Here is an 18351-nt window from a genome sequence, read left to right on the forward strand (position 1 = left end):
ATTAAAACTCAAGTAAACACACAGAGGCTTATATTAATTAAAACTGCTTGGCCATTAGCTCAGGCTAACTACTGAGTAGCTCTTACACTTAAACTCAGCCCATTTCTGTTAATCTACATGTTGCCACATTTTCCATGGCTTTACCTGTGTGCCATTACATGCTGCTCCCTGGATGGCAGGCTGGCGTCTCCTGACTCAGCCTTTCTCTTCCCAGAATTCTCCTTGTCTGCTTATCCCACCTATACTTCCTGCCTGGCTACTGACCAATCAGCATTTTATTTATCAACCAATCAGAGCAACACATATCACAGCATACAGAAAATCCCACAGGACGTCCCCTTTTCTGTCTAATCAAAAAGGAAGGTTTTAACTTTAACAAAGTAAAATTACATAGTGTAGAACAGATATCAAGCAAGAATTACAGTATTAATATTATCTAGTCTATTTGTATTTGGCAAAATTAAAGAAAATATTCAATCTATCCTAAATTTGTGAGTATAAGGTTTTATATCTACCTTATATCTTATCATACCCATAATTATTATTATCAAGTCTTCAACAATATCAAAGACCTCAGAAGGATATAATATTACCTAAGTAAACAGGAAGTGCATTGTAAGCAACTTCCAAAAATCTAGAAATGACAAGAGACAGGGGGCTGCCTGGACAGTCACCTAAAGTTATTCTGCAATGTTGGGGCACCCATTTTTAGCCCATAGGTCTAGAGTCTCTCAGTCATTTTTCTGTGTCCTGTAGAATGTTTGGCAGTGTCTTCTGCGAAGCAGGAACCTGAAGGACCATTTTGAACCATGCAAAGTTCAGTGTTCACCTTCCTATGGGTCCTGCAAGTCCAGTTTATACAACATATTATCAAGCAGTCAATGCAAGGGCACTTTTTTTGCCCAGTGGCTAACTTTTGCCGCAAAGAAAGCAAATTCCATAATGAGTTCCTTCAACACCCATTATCTTCTCTGAAGTAGATTGGTGTTGCCAGGAGCAGACATGTCTCAATGTCCAGAAATTCAAAGTTCTTAAAACATTTTAAATGCCATATTCTATAAGTCTTTGAAGTGTTTGAAGCTTACCTACCTAACTGAAATATATCTATGTATACCTAGGAAACTTAACATGACTACAAGTTTGACTATCATAGAAGACTAATTATTAACCTGTGTTTCTTAACTATCCCTTACAATTTAAATGAGCTGCACAAACATAATACCTTAAACAAGAGTAGAAATATACATACAGTATAACAAAATTAACTTTAAATTTGTATCAATAAACTAAAATCCACAGTAATGTAAAACATTTTAAACAAGTTGTTGCTCTTTAAAAGTAGGTTCAACATTCCATCCTTTTATCCTATCATATCTATAGCCTATATTTCCATATCATATCCCCCTTTCTTCTTTTAAAAAGATATTGAGTATGACCAATAACAATTTGTAACCAACAACCTAAACAAAGACAAACATTCATAATCCAATTTTTGGGAATGTGGGAGTAGTTTTCTGGGTTACTTCTTGCTGATAGAGGCACTAGTAATCTTATGGGGACACAAAGAAAATTTTAGGATTATGGTCAAGTCCTGACTCAGTAGTCTATGAGGCTGTATTCTCTGATCCAGTTGCCTTGAAGTTGATTTTGGATTTTGGATAATCTGGCTGTGGTGTCATTGAGACCTTTCAGGGGGTCTTGGCTGGTCAAACCATATTATCTTAGAAGCAACGTATCCTTAGACACAAATTTTGAAGTCAAGTTATCTTTAAAATATACATATTAATTTAATTCAGCAGCTTTTATACTCAAATATCTCTCTGGAGTTAAAAATCCCAAAGACAATATAATCCAGACTCTGTGTATGATTTCCATCTTTATGTAGTTTATCTTTTTATATTACTTTTACTTTCTTTTTAAGGACTTTGTTTTTAAAACTTTCTAGTTCTTTATATAACTGTCTATATTCATTTTCCTCTCTCTTCCAAGCCTACATACATTTTTACATACACTATAAACCTTTTAAAGTCTTATTCCATCTGAATCTGACTTATTATGAATCTATTGCTTTAAATTGCAGTGGCTAGGACTCAAATGGCAGCTTTGGCTGCTGGCTCCACTCACCTAAGCTTCCTAACATGACAGAACTAAGTTTACCGCCGGCTCTGGAGAAACCATGCTCACTGCCAACTCTGGGAAGCAGTGGGTCTATGCTTCCATCCTGCAGTTTGTAGCCCAGAAACCTCTTTATTCTGTTCTGTTCTATTCTATTCTATTTATTTATTTATTTATTTATTTATTTATTTATTTATTTATTTATTTATTTATTTATTGTCTGTATTAGCAAAGGCTATATGAACCATGAAGCATACTTTGCACCTTGGAGAAATCTCTGTGTACCATAGCAGGAATCCACCATGCCACACTCAAGCCTGCATGCCACAAACCCACCATACTGTAGCTCAAGCCTGCAGGCTGCAGTTGGCCTGAGAGACACAACTAGGAAGCTATTTTTAGCTCCATTTTAGAATCTTTTTCTTTTAGGCTTTCTCAGATTTTAGATGGAAACTGTTGCCACCACATCTGGATGCCATTTGTATTAGGAATATTTCCTGTGTCCCAGACTGCCACTCGCCAAATCTCTCACAATTGCATCCCCCAAGTAAACACACAGAGGCTTATATAATTTAAAACTGCTTGGCCATTAGCTCAGGCTAACTACTGAGTAGCTCTTACACTTAAACTCAGTCCATTTCTGTTAATCTATATGTTACTATGCGTTCCGGGGCTTTACCTGTGTGCCATTACATGCTACTCCCTAGATGGCAGGTTGGCGTCTCCTGACTCAGTCTTTCTCTTCCCAGAATTCTCCTTGTCTGCTTATCCCACCTATACTTCCTGCCTGGCTACTAGCCAATCAGAATTTTATTTATCAACCAATCAGAGCAACACCTATTCACAGCATACAGAACATCCCACAGCACCAAATTTGTTTAAGCTCTGGATTAGTCTCACTTAGATATACTCCCTTAATCTTTATTTAGTAACTTAAGATGAAAAATTAATTGATTCAATTTAAAGGGTATTTTGCATAAGTATGGAGTCATTACTGGCACCTAAAGGGAGTTCTGTAAAGAAATGCAGAGAAATACAAACACCAACATACAGGCTTCCTCCACTTTCCTTGTAAGAGAAATATGCACACATATCCCCAAGAGATCTAGTCCCCTATTTCTTGTGCTTTCCTCTAATGTCCTGGCGTATTTGGCAGAGATGTGCTTGTGGATAGCATTTACTTGGCAGCCATCAATTTAAGATGAGTCTTTGCTCCATGAAAGGAAATGTCTACCTAGGAGATTAAAGGACCAGCCTTCAGGGATTGAAGTTTTATGTGGTGAAAATGGTTCTCTGTGTTGAATAGTGGCTGATGAAGAACCCATGCTGCCATAAAAGAATCACATCTCTTCCCTAGCCGCAGGGAAGGTAATCTTCATCCCAGTGATGAGAGTCACAGTGTTGGAGAAGAGGCTCTGCAGAGGGTGTTGGATGGTTCATGAACTTCTATAGTTTCAGGCAAGGAATAAAGTTCTATGCTTCTAGAGACCTGCACAAGAGAATTCTTGAAATGTCTTTATCTTAGGTTTGAAGACGTGACCAGAGAATTAGGTGGCCTCCAAGGTCAGGGCATGGCCACTTGTTTGAACTTTTTGTCTCACATTTGAGGAATGTTAAGCGAGAAAGCCAAGAAAATTGCAATAGTGTCTGACCTGAGAAGCATGGGGGTGGTGTGGCAAACAAAGGAGGGACCAGACTTAGTATCACAGGGAAAATGCACTAGCCCCAAGCCTACCCTTACTTTGAGTTCAACTGATCTCCAAAGGAAGACAGAGTTGAAAAGATTCACTGAGATGAAAACCCTCCTCAAAATTTCTTTTTGTTTTGCAGTTGTTGTTTTTATGTTTTTTTTCTGCACAATTCATAATAGAATGAAGAGCAGAACTAGTCCAAAGAAACAATAGACAAAAAGACAGAAAAACAATGTTGTGCCACAGAATGCTGCAAGACTGTTGATTTGGTGTAGTGCACAGAGAGTAAATGATTGGTAAAGAAGAGTTGGATCCCAACAAAGGCAGAGTAGTAAATGGTGTAACTTTTCAAATACTTTGTTCAGCTTTACAAATTTAGAAATCAATCATTGGAGATAGTTGTTCCCTTAGGATCTTACCTCCCTGATAAAAGTTTCAAATTATTTACAAAAATGATAGTGAAGAACACTTTCTCATTTCCTTACTCCTGAACTCAACAGACTGAAATTGAGGACCATACCTGAGACCCTTGGAATAACATGGACTGAGCACAGCTCCTTTGACAGAGTTAGGGCACCATGATGCCAAGTTCTAGCCTCTACTGTGAGGTCTATACACATCTTTCCTTCACCCTGGACCTTACTTTCCTACAATAAAAGGATAATTGAAGTTATCAGTTATTAGAAATGTGACTACACTGGACTATATTCCAAGAACTTAGGGGTGGAGGGAAGAGAGCAACAAAAATGAAAAAGTAACTGAAATCAATAAAACATCTAAGTCTCAGCTTCCAGTCTGTATCCATAAGGTATGACATCTCTGCTGAAAGTTTTCATGTGGAATATGAAAGTGGGGAGGCTTTCCTGGAAGAAAAGAAACTGTGCTGGGCCAAGGTGCTTGGTTCTAATCAAACCTTTGACATTGGTCTTATCAGTGGGCTCCTAGAGCCCTATATTTTGTCTCTGTCAGATGGGGATTCTATATTCTACTCTGCCTGCAGCTCACAGATAATAAGTCTTTATGTGGAATGGGCTGTTTCTTTCTAGTCTGAGTCTAGATGAGGCAATAAATGATGTCATTTTTCTTTCAGCCCACTCTTGGCCACACCGCGGCCTCCACCTGCAGTGCAAGCAAATGGGGGGTCTGGAAGCTCCAGTGAGTCAGAGAGTAGTTCAGAATCGGATTCAGACACTGAAAGCAGCACTACCGACAGTGAATCCAATGAGGCTCCTGGAGTGGCCACTCCAGAGGTGAGTGAAGTTGTCAAGACTCCAACATCCATCTATGTCCTGATACATAAGGTAGCATGCCACATATCACCAGCCTTTAGTAGAGTAACTACTTCAGAAAAGTAGCCAGAGACTTGATAAGATTGTTTCTTTAAAACATATATCTGTATATGTCCTAACATATGTAGATTCCTTCTGTGTGGCTCAATCTGTATTGTACAGATTGCTTGCTGCATGACTGATTTTCTGTGGCAGTCACTTAGCTAGTTTTAGCCTCAAGCCTCATTCTACAAAAAAACTAGTACATTAATGATGAAGCTTTACAACTAATGTTTTAAGTGAACCAACAAATTCAGTCATGACCCATTTCGATCTGAAGATGCCTACCCTTAAGTCTATTTTAAAGTCATTAAAGTGATAAATAGATACTAAACAAGGAAGACTTGAGAAATTGCCTTTCCATAAAGGTAAAACAGCACTCAAGCAGTCCCATGCTCCTTATTGTAATTTCCACCATGTGTCTGATAATAATAAGTCATGAAATGTTTAGCCTAGCACCACAAAACACCAGAACAAAAACTTTGAAATAGAAGAATTAGGTTTTTCCCTTCCCATCCTCTATGAGTTGAGGATAAGTGCTCTGGTTCCAAGCCTTGCATACGGTACAACAACTAAATTCATCTTATGGCTCTTTATACATTTCTTTTTCAATAACCAAAAAGGAATAATAGAAGGCAATAGTCATTTTCTTGCTGTTAAAAATAGCAAATACTGTGCTGGACACTTGACTTATATTTTCTCATTTCCTCTTCCTAACAATCTGATACTGTACTCTCTCTCACTATAGTCCATTTTATAGGCAACAATGTATGTTTATGAGAAGTTAAACCAAAACTACCCCAAGCTCTCAGAGTTATACAGTAGTAAAGCTCGGCCTGCAACCCAGCTCAGTATGCTGCCAGAGCTAGCTTTTAGACCTGGAACTACACTGCTAAGAACAGCAACTCCCATAGTTTCCTTCCTACTTATCTGCTATTGTCTTCTACAGACATGGATCACAGCTACTTAACTCTTTTTAATTCTGCCATCTTCTATTTACTGATGCCATATGCTTGGTGGCTTTCAGAAGAGGTCTTCTAATAAAAATGATGGCTTTTCAGACTTTGTTGACTCACCAAGGAGACCTTACCCTCTCTGAGAAGTGGATGGGGGATGGGATTAGAGGAGATGCGGAGTAGGAGAAGGGGAGGGAGGGGAACCTGGGATTGGTATGTAAAATGAAAAAAAACTTTTTTAAAAAAATAAATAATTTTTTAAAAATGATGGCTTTTTATTTAAACTGGTAGACTTCAGAGTTGAATATTCAGTTCAGAAGAACCTGAATTGAATATACCATTCCTATTGCTTAATAGTGAATGCTAGGGGGCTGGAGAGATGGCTCAGAGGTTAAGGGCACTGGCTGCTCTTCCACTGGTCCTGAGTTCAATTCCCAGCAACCACATGCTGGCTCACAACCATCTGTAATAAGAGCTGGTACCCTCTTCTGGCTTGCAGGGGTAACTGCAGGAAGAACACTGTATGCATAACAAATAAATAAATAAATCTTTTAAAAAATAGTGAATGCTAAAGTCTACATACACATCCCCAAAAAATTGATTATTGCTCATGCATTTAGGAAAGTGTAGTGGCTTGAGGGAGTCAATTTTTTTAATCCTTCAGGAAAAACCCAAAGACATTACTGTTTTCAATGAATTACAGCATTGTCTAGTAGACCCTAGTATTTGTGAAGATGGAAAGCTTTTCCTTCTGAACATGCTTCAGACGCACTTAGATTTCCTTTCAGGATAAGACACCATTACCTCTGTCTCTTGGTGACAGGGTGACCAATAATTCTTAGCAAAAGACTTTAGGAACAGAGTTCTCTCTCAGGAACCCTGGGCTACAGTCAGAAGCATCCACATGTGAAGAACCCTTTACTTCCTAGCTAGAACAGAGAAGGTTTCCAAAGGGACAATAGAAACTGGTGCTAAAAAAAAAAAAAAAAAAAAAACAGACTGGTTGATTTGTAGCTGGATGTCTTTTATCTAATCAGATACAAGGGGAAAACAAATCACTCCAATTTTCACTGAAAGTGTGTTCTCAATGACTCCCTCTCCCTCTCCCTCTCCCTCTCCCTCTCCCTCTCCCTCTCCCTCTCCCTCTCCCTCTCCCTCTCTCTCTCCCTCTCCCTCTCTCTCTCTCCCCCCCCCTCCCCGTGTGTGTGTGTGTGTGTGTGTGTGTGTGTGTGTGTGTGTGTGTGTGCGCGCGCATGCGCTGATTGTCACTTAACACCCAAGGTCGTCTGTTTTCTTTGTTTACAAGGTCTCAGGTAGCTCAAAATAGCCTCAAACTCAAACTTGATATGTAATTAAAAATATCCTTGAACATTGGACCCTTTTTCATGTCTACAACCACACCTGGTTTATATGGGTCTAAGAACAAAACCCAGGGCTTCATGCATGCTACGCAAGTATTCTATTAGCTACATTCCCAGCCCACATCATCCAACATTTTATTAGCAAATAGTCACTATACAGAAAGTCCCCCTAAAGTATTACACACATGTGAAATTCATCCTTATTACTGTTTCTCAATCTGCAGCCTGAGCCACCCTCCACAAACAAATGGCAGCTAGACAAATGGCTAAACAAAGTCACATCCCAGAATAAGTCATTTATTTGTGGCCAAAATGAGACACCTATGAAGACCATTTCTCTGCCTCCTCCAATAATACAACCAGTGGAAGTCCAGGTCAAAGTGAAACCAAACCCCAGCCAGGCTGTGGCTGGACCCAAAGAAAGACCTCTCCTCAGCCTCATTAGGGAGAAAGCGCGACCAAGGCCCAATCAAAAAGCCCCAGAAACAAAGGCTTTGAAGCATAAGTTGTCAACATCAGTTGATACAGTTTCTCAAAGGACAATTGGGAAGAAACAGCCCAAAAAAGTTGAGAAAAACACCAGCTTTGAGGAGTTTACTTGGCCCAAACCAAATATTACCAGCAGCACTCCCAAAGAAAAAGAAAGTGTAGAGTTTCCTGATCCACCTCGAAGCCGTAACAAAACCACTGCCCATAAACCAGTCCCTAGAAAAGAACCAAGGCCTCATGCCCCTTTGGCCACCGAGAAGAAGAAGTTTAGGGGGCCTGGGAAGATTGTGCCAAAGTCCCGGGAATTCATTGAAACAGATTCATCTACATCTGACTCCAACACAGACCAAGAAGAGACCCTGCAGATCAAAGTACTGCCTCCTTGCATTGCTCCTGGAAATAACACTTCTAAATCCAAGGATACTTCTAATGCTAGCCTGACCCTTACCACCTTGACCACCAGCAACAGCAACAGCAGCAACTTACCCACCAGCAATGAGGAGACAGTTTTTTCACCTCCTCCTGCCATGCAAACTGAGCTTTTGTCCCCTCTACGGGATCATGAAAATCCAAAAAACCTATGGGTGAAGATTGACCTTGACTTACTTTCAAGAGTGCCTGGCCAAAACAAAGTCCCAGCAACACCTGCCAAGACAGAGCACAAGGAGATTGCCTCAAAACCGAAGCGTCAAACTGCTGCCACCGCTGTGGAAAAACTAGCCACTAAGGGCAAGCGTAAGCATAAGGTGAGTTGCCCAGTGGAGTCTGCCAGGTGGCTGTGAGCAGAGTCTAACTTCATCTGTAGTGTTTTTTTAAGGAGACCGATGGCAGGGTATCACAAGCTTTGGTAAAGGAAATGACATTTTTTTAAGAGGAATGAAATGTTTGACATATGACAACAGTGTTAGGAATGATCAGGTTGTGATGGTAGCCATTGGCAAAGATAGCTGTTAAGGACTATGAGAAATTATGACATATAGGAAATAAGAATACAAAGAAGCCTCTTTCCCAAGGTAGCCAGTCCCAGGAGTCAGCTCCTTAAGTTGCTCCTAATGCAAGTGGTTCCCACTCTAGCATCAGCAGAGTGCCTATCTGCACACAATGGCCAAGTACATCTTCTACGTTCATTCATGTTTGACACATATTAATGCACTCATGAGTCAGCTATCCTGGGGTATCCTGACATCTACCATACCCTTTAGATAGCCTTTTAGGATTACTGACCTATTTGTAAGGATTACTCTGTGAAAATCTCATCTAAACATGCTTTGGTATAAATTCTAGGCTTGCATAGGGTCACCATAGGGGGAAATTCAGAGTGACTTTTACCAATTAAAATATGTCTAGACATATGAGTTTATAGCTAATAATCTCTTTCTTATTTACCTCTACATCTTGGGTTAATTTTTTAGAATGATGTTCTCTTGTGGTGATATTTTGCTAATAGTGTTCCTCAAAGCACCATAGTAGGTAAAAATGCAACTCCTATTCATTTGACTATTCCCTCTGTTTCTTTCTGGGAGGGGGTATCTTGAGTATGGCCGTTGTTCATGTTGTTTAGTGAAGAAAAGCTTACCTGTAGACAACAGTGACTTATTAAATGGGGTACTCTGAGAGTCTTCATTCCTTTGTAATTAAAGGGTTAAAAAGTAGAAGAGACTGGAGGTGACTAAAATGAAGTAAATGTCAGAAGAGAGGGGTATGAGAACAAGGAGCATTAGGATACAGGGGAAAGATAGAAGAAAAGCATCTGGAATCATGGGTAGACTGAAAAGTGCTGAAGAAAGGAAACTGCTAGGTGAAGAGGGAGTTTTAAGAGATTGAGTGTGACCACAGAGGGAAATGAATCCTTGGGACACTGGGGAACACTAGGAGATAGGAAAGTACTAGGGGGTCAAAGTCTGGTAGGAGACTGTAGAGTGAAGACAAAAGAGCACTTATGACTCTGGGGAGCATGAATACAATAGGGTATTAGAAGACCACAGAGCACTAGGACTTAGATAACGCTAGATTTGGGGAACACTAGGAGACAAGAGATCAATTGCACATTACATAGTGCTGGAAACCTAAGGGGAACTAAAAATTAGCAGCAAGACCCTGGGATAGGGTAGAATATTGACAAGTCCCAGAACAATGGGAAACTTTAAGACACTAAAGCTCTACAAAACAGAGGAATACTAGGAAACTAAGGAAACTAGCAGATAGATTAGTACATGGAAAAGGGATTGAGGAAACCAAGGAACTGTAGAAGACTGAGAAGTGATAGTGTATATGGGGGTCAGAAGAGACAGGGAGTGCTAGGAGACAGGGGAATGCTCAGGGACAGGGAGTGCTCAGGGACAGGTAGTGCTAGGCAACAGGGAAGTACTTAGATACAGGGAGTGACAGGAGACTAAGTAGTTGGGAGACAAGAAGCCTTGGTTATTTGGAACACCATGCATCTAGAGATAAATTTGAGGGTATAAGCACTTTGAGCCCAGCAGGCAGTATACTGAAAAACAGTTGTAGAGTGGAGCATAATGAGGCCAGTGTGCTTGGATGAAAGAAAATAATTGGAGACTGGGCATTTTAGACAGTCTGTAAGTCAAAAGAACTCTAGGAGATTGGTAAGCCCTATGAGACTGGAGACTACTAGAAGACTGAGAGATAGACAAATACAAAATACTGGGAAAACATTGGAGTGCTAGTAGACCAAATGGTATTTGAATGATGAGAAACACTATTCCACTGGAATGCACTATACTATTGAACAGTGACAGACTGGAGAGTACTAGGAGGCAGGCAAATCCTAGGACATATGTGAGTGCTAGGATACAGAGTTACTCTTGGAGACTATACATCCCAGGAAAGAAGGAAACACTAGGGATGTAGGGATAGGTTGGAGACAAGAACTTGGAAAGTGGGGTGTGCAAAGAAATAGAGTGCTAACATTTTTTTTTGCAATGTTTGCAGGCTAGAGATAACTAGGAGATAGGGGTCCCTAAGCTGCAACAAGTATTAGTAGATTGGGGAACACTAGGAGAGTGAGAAGCAGAAGACTGGGCAGTATTAAACTGTGGAGTGCTAAGAGATAGTGGAGTGGTAAGAGATTGCGGGAAGCTCTGACAGAGTAGGCAATGCTAGGCATGTGGGAAGCACCAGGATACAGGCAGATCCTAGGAGACTAGAAGTGTGTATTAGGAGACAAGGCTGGCTACACTAAGAGACTAGAGACCACTAGGATACACAAAATTACCAGGAAACTGGACAGTACTAGGAGAATGACCTAGGAGATAACTAGGTAATAGAAAACTAGGGAGTGCTAAAGGACTTGAAACCATTAAAGCCTAGGGAACACTGAGGGACAGAAAGTATGAGGAGCCTGGATGCTACTGAGATTCCTGGGATACAGGAAATTACTAGGTGGTGGAATAGGGGCAGGGCACTGGGCATCTAGGAGACAGTCAAGTACTGAGAGGAGTGAAAGCTCTAGAAGTCTAGGACAGAGGGAACTGCTAAGTAGCAGGTGCTTCCTAGGTGACAGGAGACAGAAGAAGACAGAAGAGTACTAGGGAAGTGGGGAGTGCTAGGGAAATGGAACAATAAGAGTCATGGGAATGTTGTAGTTTGGGAAGCTGGAGGGACTGCCTAAAGAGGATGGCTAGGAGGCAGAGCAATTCTCAGAGGCAGGTGAGTCCTGAAGAGAGGCTTTCAAGGACAGAGAATCCCAGTGCTCCTTAGTGAATCATGCAGGAATATATCCAATGAAAGGATTCCAGAAGAGTAAGAAGTGTGGGACCCATGATCTTCCCCCAATTATTCTCTCTTATTAATGACAACAGTAGAGTGAAAATGTGTCTTTGCAATGAACACATTTAAGAACGAAAGACATTTTATGCATGGTCCATTCCCTTGCATATTGTTGATTTTATAGACAGCCTTTGTAGGTCACCCACAAGCCCCATGCTGTTTAAACAGGATTTGTACTGTGTTGAGATTACAATGTTCATTTCCTAATTATCACTTTGTAAAGGCACCATGGATGAAAGGAATATATGAAAATTTTAAATTCTCTTCACTTTCATTACGAGGTTCCTGTGCTACACAATCTTTAATCAGAGATTTACATTGAAGTTTAACTCTTTCATATGCCAACCTCTTGGTAGGACTAGACTAGGGAAGGTTTATTGCATTTCTGTCTGATAAAAATTACTCATTTAACTCTCCAACCTAATCTAGAAGCTAAAATAGAAGCAAACTGTCTTTTTCATTTTCTTAATGTGTGAAACATGCTTTTTTGAATGTGTGGTGTATTTCAAGATCTGTGTATTTTTTCCCCTGTAAAAGCCAGCAGAAGCTGCAGAGAAAATCCCTGAGAAGAAGCAACGCCTGGAGGACAACACTACTATCTGCTTGCTTCCTCCTTGCATTTCACCAGCCCCACCCCATAAGCCTCCCAACACTAGAGAGTAAGTTTTCCCTGTTTCAAGTTGGCCCTTGTATGAATGTTTTCACTTTTTAAAAAGTCATGTTTGAACATATTAGGGGCTTTTTGTCCCATTAGAACATTTGACTAGAACCAAGAATGATTTTGCACCAAACAAAAAATAAAAAAAAGTGAATTAAAAAGAGAAAATATCAGAAAAACACATATCATCTTAATAAGATCAATCTGCTTTTGGCCAGGGTTCACTTCTGATGGAGACTAGACAATTTCCCTTGATCTAAATAGGGTACTACTTTGAATGCCATTTCCTAATATTAATACAAAGCTTGAAGACCAGTACTTGCATCCTGACTCCACAAAGGCCAGGAGAATGACATGCTTGGGAAATTGTGCTCTGCCCCCATGGAGGGCAGTTGTGTGTTAAGAAAGCCTGGTAAGGTATGTTGATTCTAATCAACTAGGCCCTCCTCTCCCTTCTTTCTCTTTGGCAAGTTTCCAAGATCAAGCAGGAGGCCTCCTTGTCCTTTTCGCAGTCAAAGAACATCATCCTTCTCCAGAGAAGAAAGTATTGTGAACAAGTTCCTTCTGTTTTATAAATATCACTTAACTAACAATCATGTCAGCTACTCCAGACATTCTGTCTGTGTAATTATTGCAATAAATTCATTCAACATTGGAGATTACTCCCATCATGCCCAGTTTTGGAGTCTATTAGTAGTCCAAAGCAGAGAGGTAATCTGGGCAACTGCTGCTAACAATTGATCTCACAGATTACTATTTAACATCAGTGTTACAGTATCAATCTGCCACAGATGAGATGTTGGGAAGAAGTTATTAGCTTGCATGGGTCTGGCGTCTTGTTTTAATGAAAGGTAGAAACAGACTCCCTTCCTCTAATCCTGCTCCGCATAATAACATTTGATCCCTAAGATGCCTGCCCCACACTCTGAAAATCAGTTATTATTTGTGACATATTATGTACTCCCTGGTAGAGTTTGTCTCTACAATATCCATTAACATAGTTTTCAGAAAAGGAAACCCAGTGAAGCAACATGATTCAGTTTTGCTCAGGTCAACCAGGTATATGAGGAAGCATAGATCTTGATGGTCAAACATAATCATTCCTAGTCTTTCTTCCAGAATAAAATGGCATAGTGATGGTACAATATTTCTCAGTTCCTAGGCTGGGCCAAGTTTGAAGTGTCTACAGATAAAAAGATAGAGCCCAGGGCAGTAGAAAAGAGCCACACATTCAATGCCTTACTAAGCAACATTACTAAGCAACCTATTGAGTTGTTGCTTTGTTTTATAGAAGAGTCAAAATCGGCCGGGCGGTGGTGGCGCACGCCTTTAATCCCAGCACTTGGGAGGCAGAGGTAGGAGGATCTCTGTGAGTTCGAGGCCAGCCTGGTCTACAGAGTGAGTTCCAGGAAAGGCGCAAAGCTACACAGAGCTACACAGAGAAACCCTGCCTCGAAAAACCAAAAAAAAAAAAAAAGAAGAGTCAAAATCAAGAGTAAAGTGACTCACAATTAAGAAATGGTCTTTTTACAGCACAGGCTTTGTATGCACTCTGCTTTTTCAGTAAATGGGAAATTACTATTTCCCTGGAAGCAATATTTATTATTCAGATAGGGCCTTCAACATGGTCTTAGGTTTGTCAACAGCATCAAGTCCTTGGAATTGAGGAAGGATGAGACAAATTGGTGTCTTAAGGGTCTTCTTTTGGAAATCATCTTGTGTAGTAGGAAGGTTTCTGTAGATGAATTTCTAGACAGTCTTATTAAATAAAAAAAATGGAACCTTAGAGAGATCAGGGAAATAGGGAAAGCCACCATCCAACCTTACCTCACCAACTCTGCAGCTTCCAAATGTGAGTTACTTCCTCTCTACCCACATCTATATGCCTTGCTGTGGAATTAAGACATGTGCCACCACACCTGGCTCTGTTTCCAGTGAAGTCTTGAACACACAGAGATCCTGCCTGCTAAGTGATAGGATTAAGGGCATGTGCTACCACTGCCTGACTTCTTTGTTTACTTAAAATGGCTTGCTATTTCCTCTGATCTCCAGGCAAACTTTATTTACTAAAGTACAAACAAAATATCACCAGAGGTTTCTCCAGTCTGCAAAGCCCCCACAGTCCTGTGGCCTGTTTATAGAATAATCACTCAGAAGCTTATTATTATTTATAACTGCTTAGCTAAGGCTTCTTACTAAATAACTCTTACACTTAAATTAACCCATAATTCTTATCTATGTTTAGCCACGTAGCTTGGTACCTTTACTCAGTTTTACCTTGTCATCTTGCTTCTTCTGTGTCTGGCTGGTGACTCCTGACTCAGCCCTTCCTCTTCCCAGAATTCTTCTCATCTGCTCACCCTGCCTGTAATTCCTGCCTGGCTACTGGCCAATCAGCATTTTAATTATCAACCAATCAGAGCAACACACATTTACAACATACAGAACGACATCCCACAGCACTCTTGCAAGCTTTACTTGTTCCTTTGTTCTTTGACCCTTCACTCTGGATCCTTAGAAACTCTTAAGAGAAAAATTTTCACTTTTCTAAATAAACATACTGCACATAGAAAAGATGCTATATTTGATTGTAAGAACTGGAGTTACCCCATCAACCTTAAGAATGTTCTTTTGAATACCTCACCACATTTAGAACTTGACAAAGCCATGGTGATGTTCTTTCTTCCTGATCTACTGTCCTTTTCTATCCTATTTAAAGAAGGACAAAAATATGAGAGAAATCTTTTTGTGCTTGAAAACAATCACAGTGAGCTTTCTTAGAAAAATTCCCCTGGATGTCTTTTGACAATGAGATTATTAAATATCCAACATTTCTAGTTTTCTACTGGGTAGATGAAAAGGGGACTAAGACACTGGTACCTATTGCACAGAATGGACTGTTTTTCCATTTATCAGGTCAGTAGCAGATGGGAAAGTGCTGGCATACAATTTAAGATCAATTACCTCTCAGAAACAACTTTTCACCTTGAAGCCCCTACTACCTTCTCAGCCAGCTCAAGTGGATGGGGGTGGTTACAAATAATGAATCACTTCCTGTAGAGGTCACAATAATGGTTTACTTGTATGTGTATACAAACATACATATCTCCAAAGCTCAGGTATCACTGTAATTATTATACTTTATGTGTTCTATTGTTGATGGAATTTCTTCATGGATAAGAATCCTGATCTGCAGCTAGAGAGGTTACTAAGAGGTCCAGAGCAGTTGTTGCTCTTGAGGAAGATCTGGATTTGGTTCCCAGAATCCACATGGTGGCTCACAACCTCCTGTAACTCTAGTTCCAGGTACTCCAACACCCTCTTCTGACCTCCTCGGGCACCAGCACACATATACATTAATGGAAAAATACTGACACACATAACATAAATCTAAAACAAAAATCTTGATCTATTTGTTCACTATATCATTTTATCTGGCATCACAACTGTATTAAAATGGCTGACATTTCAAAGAATTTTAAAAATAATTAGGAAGTATTTATATTAATTTTAGTCATTTAAGATAATGGCAGAAACATTTTCACTGTTTAAAATGTTAACTACATGGCAATAAAATAGAGTCACCTTTATGAGGCAAAAGATGAGGAAGAGGGCATGTATTATTATAATTGCTAAATCTGTATGACATAGTAAAAGGGAACAAGCAGGTTGCACTTATTTTTCTTTCAGGAAATCAGATCACCTGAATTCTTGTTCATCCTTGATTTGCTGCGTTGAGATAAAGCAAATCTATATATCTAGACACTGACTGAAATTGACCAAGAGGAAAACATAAATTCTTTTTGACTTAATTTGCCATTGAAAATTGTAGTCAATAATTATGAGAAGTAAATGGCTGCACAGTACAATATTAGTTGTCTAAGAAAAGATTAAAATTCAAGTAATCATCCTTGATTAGTCCAAGAAAGTAACTAAATGAAAATCCTTGACCCAATTACCATGTAAAGCAGTTAGCATAAGATTTTAGTTGTTCTGTTTTATTTGAATTCTCAGTCTGTTTGATGATGCCCATTTAATGGGCAGATAAATCTCCTTAAAAGCACAGGGGTACTTTTAGTATTGCAGATGTCTCTTGTTGATATCACCAAAGAATATTTTAAGTGGCCTTTTTAAAAGTGTATTACATCAGTACTTCAATTTAACAGTTTAAGGTGAATGGATGTTTATTCCTTGGCATTGGCTTACAGCATTTTTACAGCAAATTTACAATTTTTTATTTATTTAATTTAATTTATTTCTTAGTGTATAAGCATAATATATCTTTTAAAATATGAAATGTATTGTTTACTGTGCCATTTATTTCAGATTGTTTAGTTAAATCTTAGCACAAAGTATCCTGAAAAATGAAGGGATTAAAGTCTACATTGCATTTCCTATAAAAAATCTAATAGAAAATAATCTTGATTTGTTTCAGATATCACACTGTAGCACTCATTAAATATCTACATTGGTCATAGGATTCTGTTTCTAAGAAATAATGAGTCTTGTATATGTATGTGTGCACATATCTTCATATGTATGTAGTGAGATTCTAACTCTATGTATTTTTCTGTGTTTATAGATATATTTCACATACAGTAAAGAATCAAGTTAGACATCACTTTAGCTGAAAAGAACAGCATAGTGATGAGATTTCCAAAGAAAGCAAGATGCAACTTTATGACACCCTACACTTTTTGTTTGCATAGCAATTCATCCAGGAGAGCAAACAGGAAAAAAGAAGAAAAGCTGTTTCCTCCTGCGCTTTCCCCACTGTCAGAGGACCCTCCACGTCGCAGAAATGCCAGTAGCAACAATGGGCTCTTCAGTCAAGACAAAAACGTCTCAATGGCTGGACCACTTACCTCTACCAAACCTAAGAGAAGTGAAGGCAAATTCTGTGCTACTTTCAAAGGGATAACCATAAACGTAAGTGTCTTAGAGGAAATACTATGTTAAGCAAAAATAGGTTAATGCAGCTCAACCAGTGTGACTTTGCCATAGGAATGTTACAAGGGTGTAATAGGCACAGAAAAGCCAATTGTGTCTTTGTATAAAAATACTCAAACTCTCTATTATTTTAATATTAATATTATTATTTTTATTATAATAATAGTGTCCTTTGATTCAATCTCTTTGTATCTTGAGGGTGGGGAAGGCAATGCCTTAATGCTGAACACAGAAACTGCCATGTGGAAGGCACAGATCTTCTAGCAGGTGAAAGAAATAGATGGAATCAAGGTCACCTAACGTCACTAAACAGGAATAGGAATCCCAAGTTGCTTCTTTCTACCATTCAAATTTGCAAATGTGATTGTTGGAAAAACAAAGGTTAAGCTGGAATAATTTCCAATGGTGAATGTATTTCTAAAAGGCCCAATAATATTTCTAAGCTAAATGACTCTACAGTCCTTCAGGTTTTCTGCATTGCAGCTTGATTAGCATAGATTATGGAATGGTGTCATTTCAATATCCATACACAATGTTACTTTATTTTTAAGGTGTAGGAATATGAAATATTGAAACCATGAGAGAATTAAAGAATGTTAATTTTAAAGAATAAATAATGTCAATGACCAATATATATCTACTCTTGAATATAGATATATGAATACATATATACATCAATAAATGAAGATATTGCCAGGCCATGGTGGTGCACGCCTTTAATCCCAGCACTCAGGAGGCAGAGGCAGGCGGATCTCTGTGAGTTCGAGGCCAGCCTGGTCTACAAAGTGAGTTCCAGGAAAGGCGCAAAACTACACAGAGAAACCCTGTCTCGAAGAAAAAAAATGAAGATATATATCACCCATATATGTCCATTTTTCTTTAAATATGAAAAAATGAGTAACTTCTTAGATGTCTGGTATAACTTTTTCAGACCTGAACTCTATAGTCTATTTAACAATTCATAAAAGGCAATGAGGGTTCTTAGCTTTGAAGACCCCAATGTACAAGCCTCCC

The 18351-nt window shown here is 39.2% G+C and overlaps 1 protein-coding gene across 8 annotated transcripts in view; it reads left to right on the plus strand.

Moving 5' to 3' along the window:
• Aff2 (ALF transcription elongation factor 2) overlaps positions 1 to 18351 on the plus strand; it is a 661131-nt gene that overhangs the window by 608779 nt on the left and 34001 nt on the right. For all 8 annotated transcript variants that reach the window (XM_052740412.1, XM_052740432.1, XM_052740449.1 and 5 more), the window contains 4 exons: positions 4897 to 5056; positions 7676 to 8686; positions 12267 to 12388; positions 17097 to 17316. In XM_052740412.1, coding sequence (XP_052596372.1) covers positions 4897 to 5056; positions 7676 to 8686; positions 12267 to 12388; positions 17097 to 17316 — 1513 coding nt within the window. The remainder of the gene's footprint in view (positions 1 to 4896; positions 5057 to 7675; positions 8687 to 12266; positions 12389 to 17096; positions 17317 to 18351) is intronic.

This window comes from Peromyscus californicus, unplaced genomic scaffold, assembly GCF_007827085.1.
Source record: "Peromyscus californicus insignis strain IS unplaced genomic scaffold, ASM782708v3 Scaffold_10__1_contigs__length_136768540, whole genome shotgun sequence".
NCBI classification, from domain to species: Eukaryota; Metazoa; Chordata; class Mammalia; order Rodentia; family Cricetidae; genus Peromyscus; species Peromyscus californicus.